Source organism: Periophthalmus magnuspinnatus, chromosome 15 (genome assembly GCF_009829125.3).
Source record: "Periophthalmus magnuspinnatus isolate fPerMag1 chromosome 15, fPerMag1.2.pri, whole genome shotgun sequence".
Taxonomy (NCBI): domain Eukaryota; kingdom Metazoa; phylum Chordata; class Actinopteri; order Gobiiformes; family Gobiidae; genus Periophthalmus; species Periophthalmus magnuspinnatus.
This window is the reverse complement of record NC_047140.1, coordinates 8,577,792-8,591,756: the sequence shown is the minus strand read 5'-3', so window position 1 is coordinate 8,591,756 and position 13,965 is coordinate 8,577,792. Positions and strand designations below refer to the sequence as shown.

The 13,965-nt window shown below is 40.6% G+C and overlaps 1 protein-coding gene across 1 annotated transcript in view; it reads left to right on the top strand.

The window, feature by feature from the left end:
* Positions 1 to 13,965, top strand: part of slc30a6 (solute carrier family 30 member 6) — a 50,738-nt gene that overhangs the window by 5,695 nt on the left and 31,078 nt on the right. The window contains exon 4 of the mRNA XM_033979959.2: positions 5,074 to 5,158. Within this exon, the coding sequence (XP_033835850.1) occupies positions 5,074 to 5,158 (85 nt within the window). The remainder of the gene's footprint in view (positions 1 to 5,073; positions 5,159 to 13,965) is intronic.

Sequence of the window (13,965 nt, the reverse complement as noted above, 5' to 3'; positions counted from 1 at the left end):
TAAATTTAAGTTAAATAAACAGAGCAGAAAAACTTTGAGCATGGTTCACCCTCACCTATTTTAATACAATTTGGTCACGTTCGGTGGGCCCAATTAATAAGCCCAAAGGGCCGTGTGTGGCCCCGGGCCGTAGTTTGCTCATGTTGGGGTTAACCTCTGGGGTCTCATTTATAAAACTTTACATAGAATTTTGACAGTTATGTACTGACAAAATCCAAACTTCCATAAACTTCCATAAACTTCCTCGCTCATATCTCATCTCTCTGGGCTTCCTCTGAGAGGAAGAAGTAGATCAGAGCTCAAAGTTAAGTCTGTCACAATAATCACTTTATCAACTTATCGTTCAGTATATGAAGGCTAGATCATTATATTTTGGGGCTCAATGTTTATCGTCTCTACATTTTCTTTGCAATAGTGGTGAGATTTTTTTTATTTTTCATGTAAGATTTGTGCTGTAGAGGGTTGAAAAAGTCACTTCTATGGCTCATTATTGGTTCATTCTGCTGTTTAGTTCTTGCTGCTCAGGCCTATTAATGTTGCTGCGATATATAAATCCTGCTTTGTTTTTGTGTCAGTACCATGACGGTAGTTTCAATATTATCGTTTAATGCAATATATCATTGTAGTGATATATTGGCCTATGCAAAATTCAGACTTTTTGGACTGAATCGCTCAGTTAGATTTGTCGTTTTATAAATCACAGACTTAACATGGACAGTCACAAACATAACAGTACCTTATGATCTATAATGTAAATAAAATGATTAGTTGAGTAATACATATTATGGTTGACTAAGACTGAATCGACTAAAGGCAGTCAGCTGACCTCATTCTGACCTCATTCTGACCTCATTCTGACCTCATTCTGACCTCATTCTGACCTCATTCTGACCTCATTCTGACCTCATTCTGACCTCATTCTGACCTCATAACATATTCTGCAGTCCCTGTCCAACTATGCTATTTGCCTTGTGGTGAGTTTTTTGGCATAGCACCGTAGACTCTATAAAGAAGTGGACTAAGGGAGAGTGACATCACCCTTAGCGTTTGGTTATAGGGAGGAATTTGAAGCTGAGAGTATCATAGCAACCAATGAGCCAATCCAGAGCGAGGGTGATGAAGGTCACGCCCCTTTCCGCCCACACTGCTGGTTTAACATGGAGCGGGTGCTTAGCAATGCTGTCAATCAGACCTGTTGCTAACACTAGCAGGAGTGACCCTCTGGGAAAGAAGGCGCCTGATTCATCTGTTGCTAATGTCCATGTCTTGATTTATGGACACAGTGGTGAAATAAAAATACCTGGAACACGTAGAGCAGGTTAATTTGAACATTTTAAGACTAAAATGACGAGGCTCACAGCAGAAGTTACAGAGAGAGGGGGGACAATTTTTCAAAAAATAAATTAGAGTCAGAGTGGATGGAGCCGGTAGTGTGCCCATGATCACTTTTTATTTGGAACGCAGTGACTAGCAGGTTAGCTATGTCCATTTATATATACAGTCTATGCGCAACACTGTTTATGTTCAACTATTTGCCCCAAAAAACAAGAAATCTAGATAAGGAGCAGTATCGATGTCATCCCCATAGTCTTCTTGTAAGCACATGTTATCCAGTTTGGTCTTAAACAGTGTGTGCTTTTGTGCTGAGTAGAAGTCCTAAAGTGTGCCCCAGTGTCAGCGGGCCGTGCTCCATTATGTAAGGCTTTATTTTGGGAGGGAGACATGGGCGCCCTAGAGACACAGCCTGGATAACCTCATTCACATGGAAGAGCAGAGCAGACACACACTAGACCACACTCTAGACCACACACTAGACCACACACTAGACCAGACCAGAGAGGCTGCAGCTCTGTGGTACGACTCCATGGGTCAGTGAAACGAGGAGCTGAACCGAGGAACGTCATGGTTTGGGCTACTCCAGCTTATGTAAGAAAGATGTAATAAAGGGACGTCACAACAACACATTTTGAAACGCGATATTAATACAGGAAATATGATAAACGATAATATTAAAAGTACTTTATGCCACTTACGCAATAACCCTAATGCAACATAATCCCCCACAAAACGCTTTCTAAAACTGTAAAACATGAGCTACAATCATTTCGCATCTCAAATCAAACTCTTATTTGTGTTGATAACAAGTAATAGAAGTTCACCGTCTAGAGTTCAAATCTGGGGCAGACTGATTGAAGTGACACTAAGTATTCCTCACAACCCTGAGGACTACAACATGTTCTTGTGTTGTGTTTTTAGTGCTCAGTTTCTTCCCTTCTTCCCTCCTTCCTCTTGACTCCATCCCCTGCCCCACTACACATTTCTCATCCTCATCAGTCGTCCTGTAGGGGGCAGCAGAGGCCTGCGCTCCCTCAGCTCTCTGTTTCTGAGCTGGAGGGGAGCGGGATGTTTTGGTTCCTGTGTTCTGTGTCTGTTTGCACACACCCATTCACGTGCATGCTCTCTGTCCACTCACACACTCACACTGAATCACGTGCACGCTCCTCTCCTCTATCCTCTCATTCATGTTGTTTTCCATGCTTTTTGGGGACATTACAATGATCAGTCACTACTTGCCTAATCTAACCTAAACTAACTCATATCTGAACTTTAAACCATGCTGTTTATCTAATAATAAAGGGTTTACCACATTTTGATTAGATTTTCTTTTCAAAAATTAAAATAAAAATGGCTTCAGTATTGAGTTCCTAAACATAAACAAGACAAAGTTTTAATCAGTGAAGCTCAACCCAAAAAATAGCCTAATTTCTTCCTCCAAACCACATGCTTTTTACTGACAGGGGGTTGACTGTAGAGCTCTTCATTAAAAAGATCCAAGCTGATCTCTGACCATTATAAATAACTGCATGAATGAATCTCGCTTAAGCGCTAGTGCCCACAATGTAAACCTACGTGCGCGCTCCTCTCCACCGTTCACTCACATTCTCAGCCTCACGTGCACGCCCCTGTCCCTCGTGCACACTCGCAGAGAAGGTCCTTAGCCGACCAGCGCTGTCATAACACGGCACACCACAGTAATTGTGGATTTCACAGCAGCAGGATCTGAGCTCAAGCACAAGTGACAAGCCAGACACACACACACAAAATCCTACAGTCCTTCAGTCCTTCATCGAACTCCTCAACATACACACACACACGCACACCCCCCCGCACGCACACACACGCACACACACACACACCCACCCCGGCAGTCCTTCAGTCCTTCATCTAACACACACACACAGTCCTTGCACTGATCCAGTTTTTTCAGTTCTGATATAGATTCCGACACCGGACGATACCTGCTGTGAACCGATACTACTGTAGAGACTGAAAACAGCATTTAAATACACATAAAATAAAATTAAAAAAAATCTAAGTGTGTTAAGTAGCTGTTATGTATCTTTCAAGTAACTACAGAACAACTTTGTATAAATAAAACTTCAAACATTATGAAACTTTCTGGGCCAACTACAACCAGTAAATAGCCATATTACATCAATTTTTATGTCCAACCAGGATATCGACTGAACTGATAGTTGGAAGCCGATATTGCATCTAGCAGAACTTTTTTCAGTATCGCCGCAGATTTCCGTACATCCTTAATCTGTCTATACCAGATATGTACTTTTTGACGTGTATTTTTAATGTGCATTCATCTAGCCAGGGACCAATTTGGAATTTGTAAATGGTCCCTGACAAATACAGAATAAAAAAAGAAATTAGCCGATACCAGTAGAGACTGAAAATGGCATTTTTGTCCCTCAAAACAGTTGACTCATTACAAACTGGATACAAAGTGTGTATGTAACTGTTATTTACTCTGCAATTACAGAACAGGTTTTTGCACAAATAAAAGTTCAGACGTTTAGGGCCCACCTTAACCAGTAAAATCAAATTATATTAAATTAAAGAACAATTGAGGATATTGACTGAGCCAGCATGACGAAATTGATGTCAATACAGCAAATTTTCCTGGGTCACCGCCAATATCTGATCCCAGTATCGGTGTCACTACATCCCTACATATGTTGCTTTTGTTAACTATAATCTATGACACCTGTGGATTATTTGTACCAATTGCAATATTGATGTAAAAGTATTTAGGAGAATAAAGATTACTGAAACATGCATGAATCACTCCAAATACGACTTTGAGTGGGTAAATGGGAAAAGAAACGATTATAATACGGTTAAAAGCTCTGAAAAGTCGATTTTTGCTCAATAGGTCTCCATAAACAGTGCAATAACAGTAATGAACACAATGTAAATATATGTAATAAATGTTGTGTGTTTATGAGAGAATATCAAAATGGTGGATTTGTATGACCTTCCCCAGAGCAGAGCTGAATCACACTGTAGTGAGGCATTCTGAAACACAAAACACATCACATCCCAGTGTCCCTGTCTCCAAAACACTGTAGCGTCTGGACAAATTTCTCCTGGTTGTTTATTTTTTGAGCGCAAGGGCTCCTGTAGGCCGTAACCCACGCCAAAACAAGAGCAAGAGCCTTCACGTCAAGTTGTCGGCATAGCAACCAAGTGTCACATACGAAAGCAGTTACATTAACAGCACATAAACAGTTACAAGAACAACAGAAGGAGTTAATACTGTACCAAACACAAAATATCAGATTATTACAATACTATACAAAACATATGTAAGACTCTACATCCAGCCTGAACCGATGGGGAGCTGTCCTTGGTCCTGAATCCCTATGTCCCCAAAGCTTATGTAATCTATGCATCATGTAGAACTGCAGGATTCATCACAATCAAATCAAACAATGGACAATTAGCAAATCGCAACGGCTGCAGTTTTCGAGGTTCCTCCACAAATAACAAAATCTCCTGTCTTAAAAACTGCTAACCCTGTCGTTTAGATCTATACAAACACGTTCTGAAATGTGATTCTTGTATTAGTTTGTCAAAATGTGACCTTTGAACACAATCCTATTATTAAAAGATACATCTGAAATCAAATCACAGTCCTAATGCTTCTTATAAAAATTGCAATCGGATATATGTTCCCAAATCGTTGAGCCCTAGCGTCATGTTTTGTGTTGTGTTTTTCAGTCGTGGAGGATCCTGGTGTTCGGAGCGCTCAACCTGCTGTGTACCGGCTGTCTGCTGATGTGGTGCAGCTCCACCAACAGCATGGGTGAGCTCACACATACATACGCAGACGCAAACACACATACACATGCTGAGTTTCCATGTTTCTCGGGACATTATATTGACTTGTTTATTTCCTGCAGTGTGACCCTAACTTTAACCATAGTCACTACTTTAACTTTAACCTACTGTAACCAATATCTGAAAATTAAAAGCCCTGTACACATTTTCTCCCTATATATTTGAGCAAAATTAGTCTTGTCCCGTACAGATATTTTGTAGAAGCTGTTAAGCTGTTAAGGTCAAAATGTGTCCGCTGTGTTCTGTCTGCGTTTAATTCTAAAGCATTTTATTGTTCAATAATCAGGAAGTGCACGTTGGTACGTCATGGCGAAACTCTGCTCTGGTCTCTGAAACTTGTGAAAAGCTCTTATAAACTGATTTCAGTGAATAATAAGAATGTTTGTAATGCATAAGTTAAGTGGGGAGTAACTTGGGACCACTGCAAATGGTTTAAAATGAAAAAAAAAAAGTTATGTTTTTCATGTTTTTTTAAGACAGTAAATCAGATCAATAACATTAAACCATGTTATTGACCTAATATGTAAAGGATTTATGTCACGGGGACCTGACTTTTGTCTTCATGATGTGAGTGTGTATACAGATTTTGGTCCCCACAATGTAATAAATAGTCACTACCGATTCTGATACCACGACGATATCATTTTCAACATAAAATCGTAGTACTTTCTTTTCCAGGTAGGTTCATAGTGGTCCATGGGTGTATACTAGTCTATGCGTCTCATACTTGTTCTGATACAGCTCAAGATCACTCTAAAGCTGTTCAGGAAAAGTTCATTTCTGTCCAGTGAACGTGGCTCCTTATGTGTTGATATCTGCTCAAGTGAGGATCTAGTTATTGTATTGATTTGTATCTGATTTCGATGCTTTTGCCAACCCTACTATGGACATGTGTCAGGTTTCTCCGTCCTCCTTTCTGTTGCGTTTGGTTTGATGGGAAAGTGTCCTCATAGTGCATGTGACAGTGGACCTGCAGCTGTGTCACTATGTCCAGTTTCCATAGCTCCCAGTGTATAAACAGCATTCTGACTGTTACTGTGTCTGCCCCAAATGAAGTGCTGAGGTTTGGCCAGACACATGCAGCTCAGATTGTTTATGGTCGCTGCGGCTTGTGTCTGCCACCAACATGAAATCCTCTCAGGGACCCATCACTCAGGAAGAGGGCAACAAGCCACCCCACCCTCCTGCGCGGGCATCGGGTGTCGCACAGACAGGAAGCGCTGGACAGCCATCGAACCGCCAGGGGAAGGCTACACCTCCGTCAATACTGAGCCTGTCTTATACTGGCACCCACACGCCCATAAAGCAGCGCATGAGGACAATGTCACAGATTCACCGAAAGGGAGGGCGACGTTAAAGGAAGGGGGTATCGTGCAAAGTCGACTTTTTTGGAGCTTTCTACCATGTTATAATGTTGTTTCCTTATCAAAACATGCCTGAAGTGGTTTGAAGGGGGGAATGGCAAAAACGGAAGCGATTTTTAAAACATTGTTGAAACAAAACACAACTCCAGGTCTGTTTGTGATGAGGAAACAACATTAAAACATAGATCAGAAAATAGTGTAATATGGGATGACTTCACCACTGTAGTTCAATAAACATAAGTATGAGTGGCAGGCTGCAGTACAGGCCCACACTGTGTAAGATGAAACCAGAGGAGTTATATAGAGCTGCTATTGTCTCTTCTAAACCAAAGTTTCCAAACATGTCCAGCAGCGTCAAGAGCCCATGTTTTGATACTAGACTCTCGCTTGCTGTGTTCATATGTGGGTAGCATGAGGAGCTGTGGGCCAAAGACCTCAATGTGATATGTTTTTTTGGGGTTTTTTGAGCTGCTACCGATATCTGATATTTGGACTGCTGCTCTGGCTGAGAACCGATATCGCAAGGCCAACAAATATAGCTAAAGTTACATCCCTGCTTATTATGATCCTGAGAGCTGTTTTTTACCATATATTATCTGCTGAGGTGAAACCATTTTTGATTTATTACATGAAAAACATTGGATACATCCAAAAGACTATATATATAAATGGACATAGTTAACCTGCTAGCTGCTGCGTTCCAAATAGGAAGTGATCATGGGTTGCACTTCCGGCTCCATCGACTCGAAATTGTCATCCCTCTCGCCTTAAATACTGCAGTCAGCCTCGTGATTTGGTCTTAAAATGTTCGTATTGACCCGCCCTACGTGATCCTGTTATGGGTTATAAAATAAAAATTTTGCTATTGTTTCCATAACTCAAGATTTGAACATTAATAAGAGACAAACCAGCTGACATCCTTCCCCGATGTCCCTACCGTTAGCATTAACAACAGGTTTGATTGACAGCGTTGCTAAGCACACTCTTCCTGCTAAACCAGCGGTGTGGGCCTTCTGGTTACATTCAACAGCCTCGCTCCAGATTGGCTCTTTGGTTGCTCTCGGTCGGAATTCCAACTATGAAACTCGGCTCCAAATTGGCCCGTATTACTATTAGCCTCGATGAGCTTCATTTGTCTAGGGCTTCATTTGTCTTTAAAACTGTTCAGAAAATGGATTTGTTGCAATTTTACGCAGGTCAGTACTTTTTGTTAATGTATATTGGGGCACGCTGAACTGTCCTGTGGGATCAGCGAACATTAACTTGGCTTAAGCAAAAGCAGGATTAGTCATCATTATCCCAGTTCCTCTGCCTGACGACCTGCTGGTGATGTCTTTACATTGACGATGAGTAAATGAGCTTTTGACTGTTCTCGTTAGACCACGGCGACTTGGGCTAAGTTTGAACTGCACGTCGGTCAGTTGGAAGCTCCGTGTACATCTAACGCCTCCAGTGTATTTGTGCCTTTTAATTCAACTGAAGCGTAACCCACATAGAAGCCAGTCTATATACTCACAGCACACACAACCTCTGACCCTCTGTGCGAGCCTATAATACCATGTTCCCAAGCCAGCGCAAAGTCTCCTATGCACCAACTGTACATGCCTGCTGGAACACACGCATGACCATACACACACACACACTCGCTAACTCCCCGCAAACGCACACACACACACACACAGTCTTCCTATGGCCCCATTAGCTCATGACTAACGGCTTAACGAACATGCTACACACTGCAATCTGCCAAACTAAAGCGCGCCAAGCCTGTTTGCAAACACGCACACACATACACACACATGCACATACATACGAACATGTTTTACCCCCAGTCGACCCCAGGGGAAGATAATCAAAGCGGCGCTTATCCCGAGCCTGTTCCTGATCTCATTTCATGTGTGTACACGTGTGTGAAGTGAAGGCACTCACTCAAGGCAACATGAGAACATGACTCTATATGCTGCAGTTTGTGTATATGCGCTCAGGTCAATGCAGCGTACACTGACCACATACAATCTAATGTGCTCACTGAAGGCTTTATAGTAATCAGGATGCACTCAAGATGGCAGGGTGAAAAGTACTCACTGTAGGGATGGGAAGGGTAATAATTAAATGGGCAATATGGCGTTTCTTTTCTTATTAAAAACAAATATTGTTTCTATTATAACTGAATAAACATAAAGGAGATTAACACATACATAAATGACAAACTTCTTCCTGCAAAGTCTTCCATCTACAGTTAAAAACTGTTTTAGCTAAATAAAAGTGTATCATAACTACTGATTCTATACACATGATTCCATGATGACAAGTACTAAAAATGCTTTTGTCAGAAAATATACTTGCTGCTCCTCAATAGAAGTTGTATAACTCGTGTGGACTGATCAGCCGGAGCCGTACAAGATGAATTCTCAAACCTTGCGTAAGCCTGTCATAGTTATTATCTTCTCATTCAGTCTATGAAAGCTGGAGCATTATATTTTTGGGCTCAGTAGTTATCATATGTACATTTTCTTTGCAATAATGGGGAGATTTTTGGCTTTTTTGTTGTGATATGATAAGATCTGAGGTGTAAAGAGTTGAATAACTAACTACTATGAATAAACACTGCTCAATTCTGCTATTAATTTGTTGCAGCTGGGGTTTAAAAATGCTTTACTGGGATTATCCTGTTTTATATTGTGCCAGTGGTTTAAAGTAGCTTCAATAATATCGTTTATCATTCTCTCTAGAGATATATTGTGCTTCAAAATCTGCTATTGTGACAGCGACAGGATATTGAACCATGTGATTGATTACTACTAAATTAAATTCATTTAAAATGTGAATCCTTGCACTGCTCTAAGTGAGTAATATGACTATTATCCTACATTTACATCAGATAATATGAACTCTGACTCTGAATTCCAGATGTTGAGCTTTGGTCAGGAGTACCTATGATGGATGATTATACTATTACAGATGTTTTAAATGTATGGGGGAAACTGGAGCACTGGGCTAAAACCCACCCAGACACAGGGGCAGCTCAAATCCGGGACCTTCTGGATGAGGCTAGGGCACAAGCTTTTGGGCATCTTTGACCTTGGATAACTCACACTGTAGAAAACAGAGCCATTCCACTGGCTCCCCCGTGATCCTTCAGAGGGAGCAGTGTATTGACATGAGAGTGGTGCTGGAGTGGTGCTGCTTAAGCACATTAGTAGTTGTTGGTGTAACTGAAGCCTGTGATGATTCCACAGAAGAGCAGGGTGCTCAGTCAGGCCGCGGCTCCTGGATCAAATTGTGCAGTGGACCAGTGGATCAGCTTTCACCTTTTAACAAACTAAAGACATCAGCTCTTTGTCTTTGGAGCTAAACACACCCTCTGTTAGCCCTGTCCATCTCACTAGCATCTGGGCACTGTCCTCTGACCTGTGCTTTACAGCTCTATTCTGAAGTATTCATGCTGTATTCAAGTATTCATGCTGTTTGGACTGCTTAACATTCTTAAGTGAGGTTGGTTACTTGTGAACTGAAGCTGGTTTTATTTTGCACAGATATAACTGATGTCAACCCAAATGTCACCTACAAAGTTCTTTTTTCTTAATGTATTCAAGAATGTACTTCACACTTCATATTGCTGTTCATTCTGTTTTAATCAGACTTTTTTTTTTGTTTTGCATAAAGGGAAAATGTTGACAAAACTAGCGCTACCAGCACGGCATGGTCTTGTAAACACAAGTAAATTAGTATTAGTATATTATGCCACAAGATCTTGCTTCATCAAATGCAGAGTGCACCTTAATCTTAACACATAGAATTTGGGAAATTTAGGTCATAAATATAAACTGAACAATTCATTTATGCATTATAGATCATCAAAATCATCTTGTTTTGTTTCGTCTTGTGGGAATTGGTTCTCATCCAAACCCCAATTGATATGACTACGGTTACAACTAGCTAGAGCAGTAGGTAGTCATTTAATCGATTAATCAGTCAGTATATGTTGTTTTGGCCTGAATTCCTCCTGCAGGTGTGGTCTTGTGAGTGCAGTTTCGGCTCAGATTCATGGAGATCCTTTTTTAATCAACTAATCGATCAGCAGAGCATGTTTTTAGTCTTTACTTGGCAAATACAGGATAATTATTCCATTAATCATGTATTTGCTAATTTCAAACAGACAAAAAAATGGGCCAATCAACTTTGTCGGCATCTCAAGTCTCCAGCTGTGGTTCTCTCATAAACCAGGTCAAGTCTGTCCCATTTGTGCGACTTTTCCCATACATTCTGTAGCACAAAAGCTCTAGATGTCAATTTGAGTCCAGATGTGCTCCTGTTTGTGAGCCGGAGTGATTCTCTCATTTGGATATAGGCCTATGTGTGTGTGCGCACGTTTCTGTGCCTGTGTGTGTGTGCTATGGTGTGTGTGTAGTCCCCAGGCCCTTGGTGTCCTGTACGTCAGAACACAGCTGGTGAAGCTCCTCCTCCCACGGGGTCTTTGGTACAGAGCAAACACACACGTACACTCTAAACAGCCACCACATGTGTAACTCTCATCCAAACACACACTTAGCTAATGATATCCAAGTGTCACTGTGTTCTAGCATTTCCATTTGAGTGGGATGTTTGTCTAGATGCTAATGTCTTAACAAGCCTTTAGTGCACTCTGAAATGGACACTGGGTAATACAATGACCTTTACCATTTCACTGTGACATAAAGATGCATTTGAACCAAGATGTGAGATATAATGCCATGTTATAATGTTATCAAATCCATAAGAAAGATGGATTTCAATTTAAGTAACACCAGTGCTCCTCTGTCCATTCACCTTCACCAAATTGATTATAATCATTGCTAGTGATGCACCGATGCAGCTTTTTCAGATCCAATACCAATTTTGTGACCTAAACTTTAAGTATCTGAAAATACCCCATATCAGTAGATACCACTACAGAGACTACAAATAGCATTTATTTTTAAAATAATGTATCACGGAACCAAATGCGTTGTAGCTGTTGCTTATCCTGCAAGTAACTACAGAGCAGGTCACATAGTCATTGTAAATGGTCACATTTTTATAAAGCGCTTTTCCACCTTCAAGGCACTTTATATCAAGGAACCACTCACTGATTCACACACATTATACACCAGTGTACGCAAACCTGTGGGTCAGTGGATCGGTCTTCCTCTAGCAATGGTGTTTATGTTGAGAGCGGGATTTGAACCGCCAGCCTTCGGATCACTCTGCTAACTGAGCTCCGTCGCCCTAGCAGCTTTGTATCTCAAACATGAGATGTTCTGGATAAACACCAGCCAGTAAATTGTCTCTTACATCACGCCCAACCCAGATATCTGCCAAACCAATATTTTGGAGCCGATAGCAAATTTTCCTGGATCGGCGCCAATATTCCATACTAGTATTGCTATCAGTGCACCCCTAATAATTTCAGTTCTTGGTAATCCCATATTTTTCTCAGAAATTTTCACTTTTTCACCACCTCTGCCCACTGCTCTGAACTTAAAGGGCCCAATCTCATCATAAACAGACCTGGAGTTGTGTTTTGTTTCATTCACACATGTTAAACACACACACCCTGCATATTTAGGCTGAGTTCTTCTCTCAAACAGAAAACCCTCACAGGAACAGGTAACACAGGAAGAGCTCCATTGTGTTTTTAAATTCTATACACCTTCTCTAGAATCAGTTGGAAAATTTCACCAAATTGCCTCTATTGAACTAAAAGTAACTAAAATAACTACCGCTTCATGACATCACAAGGTGGAACAGACTGATAATAAACAGTTACTCAAACATCCGTGAAAGAAACAAAACACAACTCCAGGTATGTTTTTAATGAGACAACTGCATTATAACATGGCTTAAAGCTCACAAGAATCCATTTTGTGTAATATAGAACCTTTAACTTGTCCCATTTAGTAAGCCATTAATGAACACACTAAAATGATGATCTACATATGTTATATTTCAATATAAAGCGGCAGGGGAAAAAAAAAAATCCTTAACTTAAACAAACTTGATTTGAATTTTATCATCCACTATTCTTATCCTGATTTTAACAGCTGCACCTCCTTGCACCCTTGCAAGAGGTTTGTACATGTATAAGGCATAGAAACAAGTGTTTCAAAGGTATTTTTATTTATTTTTTTAGCTCTGAGGGGCCATAGTAGCAGATATAAGGGACCAGATGATGTCCATTGATTCCCTGTGCGTTTGAGCTCAGGGGTCAGGATCTGAGACCACCGTGATGGGCTGAGGATGGTTTAACATGGCCCACTCCCACATGGCCCCACAGCACTTTAGTCTGGTTTCATATGGACCAAGCCTGTCCTATGTGAAGATGACAAGATGTCTACAGGGAAAGTGCTCTGGTTAAACCGACAGACTTATACAGCTATGTGTGTGTGGTCTACACACGGATCATGATAACAAACAGGCCCACACTTCATTTACTTGAAATATTACATTACGTTTACTACACTTTCTTTCAAATACTCATGAATTTGTAACTAGGGCATAATGTGTTTGGATTACACTGATAGCATTGATTGGAGGTCTACTCAAGCAGTAATTATTGTCCTGTATATGGCAACATTCAGCAGTTTGAACTAGGTTAGATAGATTAGTTTAGGTGTCACATTGCATAGCTAATATAATCTGTAATCTATTGTATATAAGTAAAAGCAGCTCCTGATTTGTTTTGTGTGACGTATGGACGAGTAAAGCGGTTTAAATTGGGCTGTTGTGTTTGCCTCACCTGCCTCTTTTTGCAGTTTGTATTTTCGGCTAAGCAGTTTTCACGATTTAACCTTAACAAAGAAGTGAACTAAGTGAGTGTGACGTCACCCATAACATTTAGCTCCTGTCAAATGAAGCTCATCGAGTTCCATATTTGGATGTATAATAGCAACCAAAGAGCCAATCCGGACTGAGGCTGTTGAAGGCACCGCTGGTGTAGCAGGGAATGGGCGCTTAGCAACGCTGTCAATTAAACCTGTTGCTAACGCTAGCGGGATCTACCTCAGGGAACGAAGGTGCATAATTTGTCTGTTATTGATGTTCATATCTTGATTTACGGACATAGATAGTGAAATAAAAATACCAGGATAATGTAGCGCAGGTTAATATGGACACAATAAGAGTCGATAGAGCCAAAAGCACAGCCCATGCTCACTTCCTATTTGGAATGTGGCAACTAGCAGGTTAGCTATGTGCATTTCTATATTCGCTCTGTGGATGTAACTGTAAGAATTTTGTCTTTCCCCAACAATTGTCCAGCATGTTGAGCAGGGTTATACATAAGGCAGTTTACCTTATTTTTGGTACATGGTGCAATATGACCAAAAAATATATTAATATATTAAAAATTATATATATATTTTTCTCATGTTGATCAGTCACAATTTTT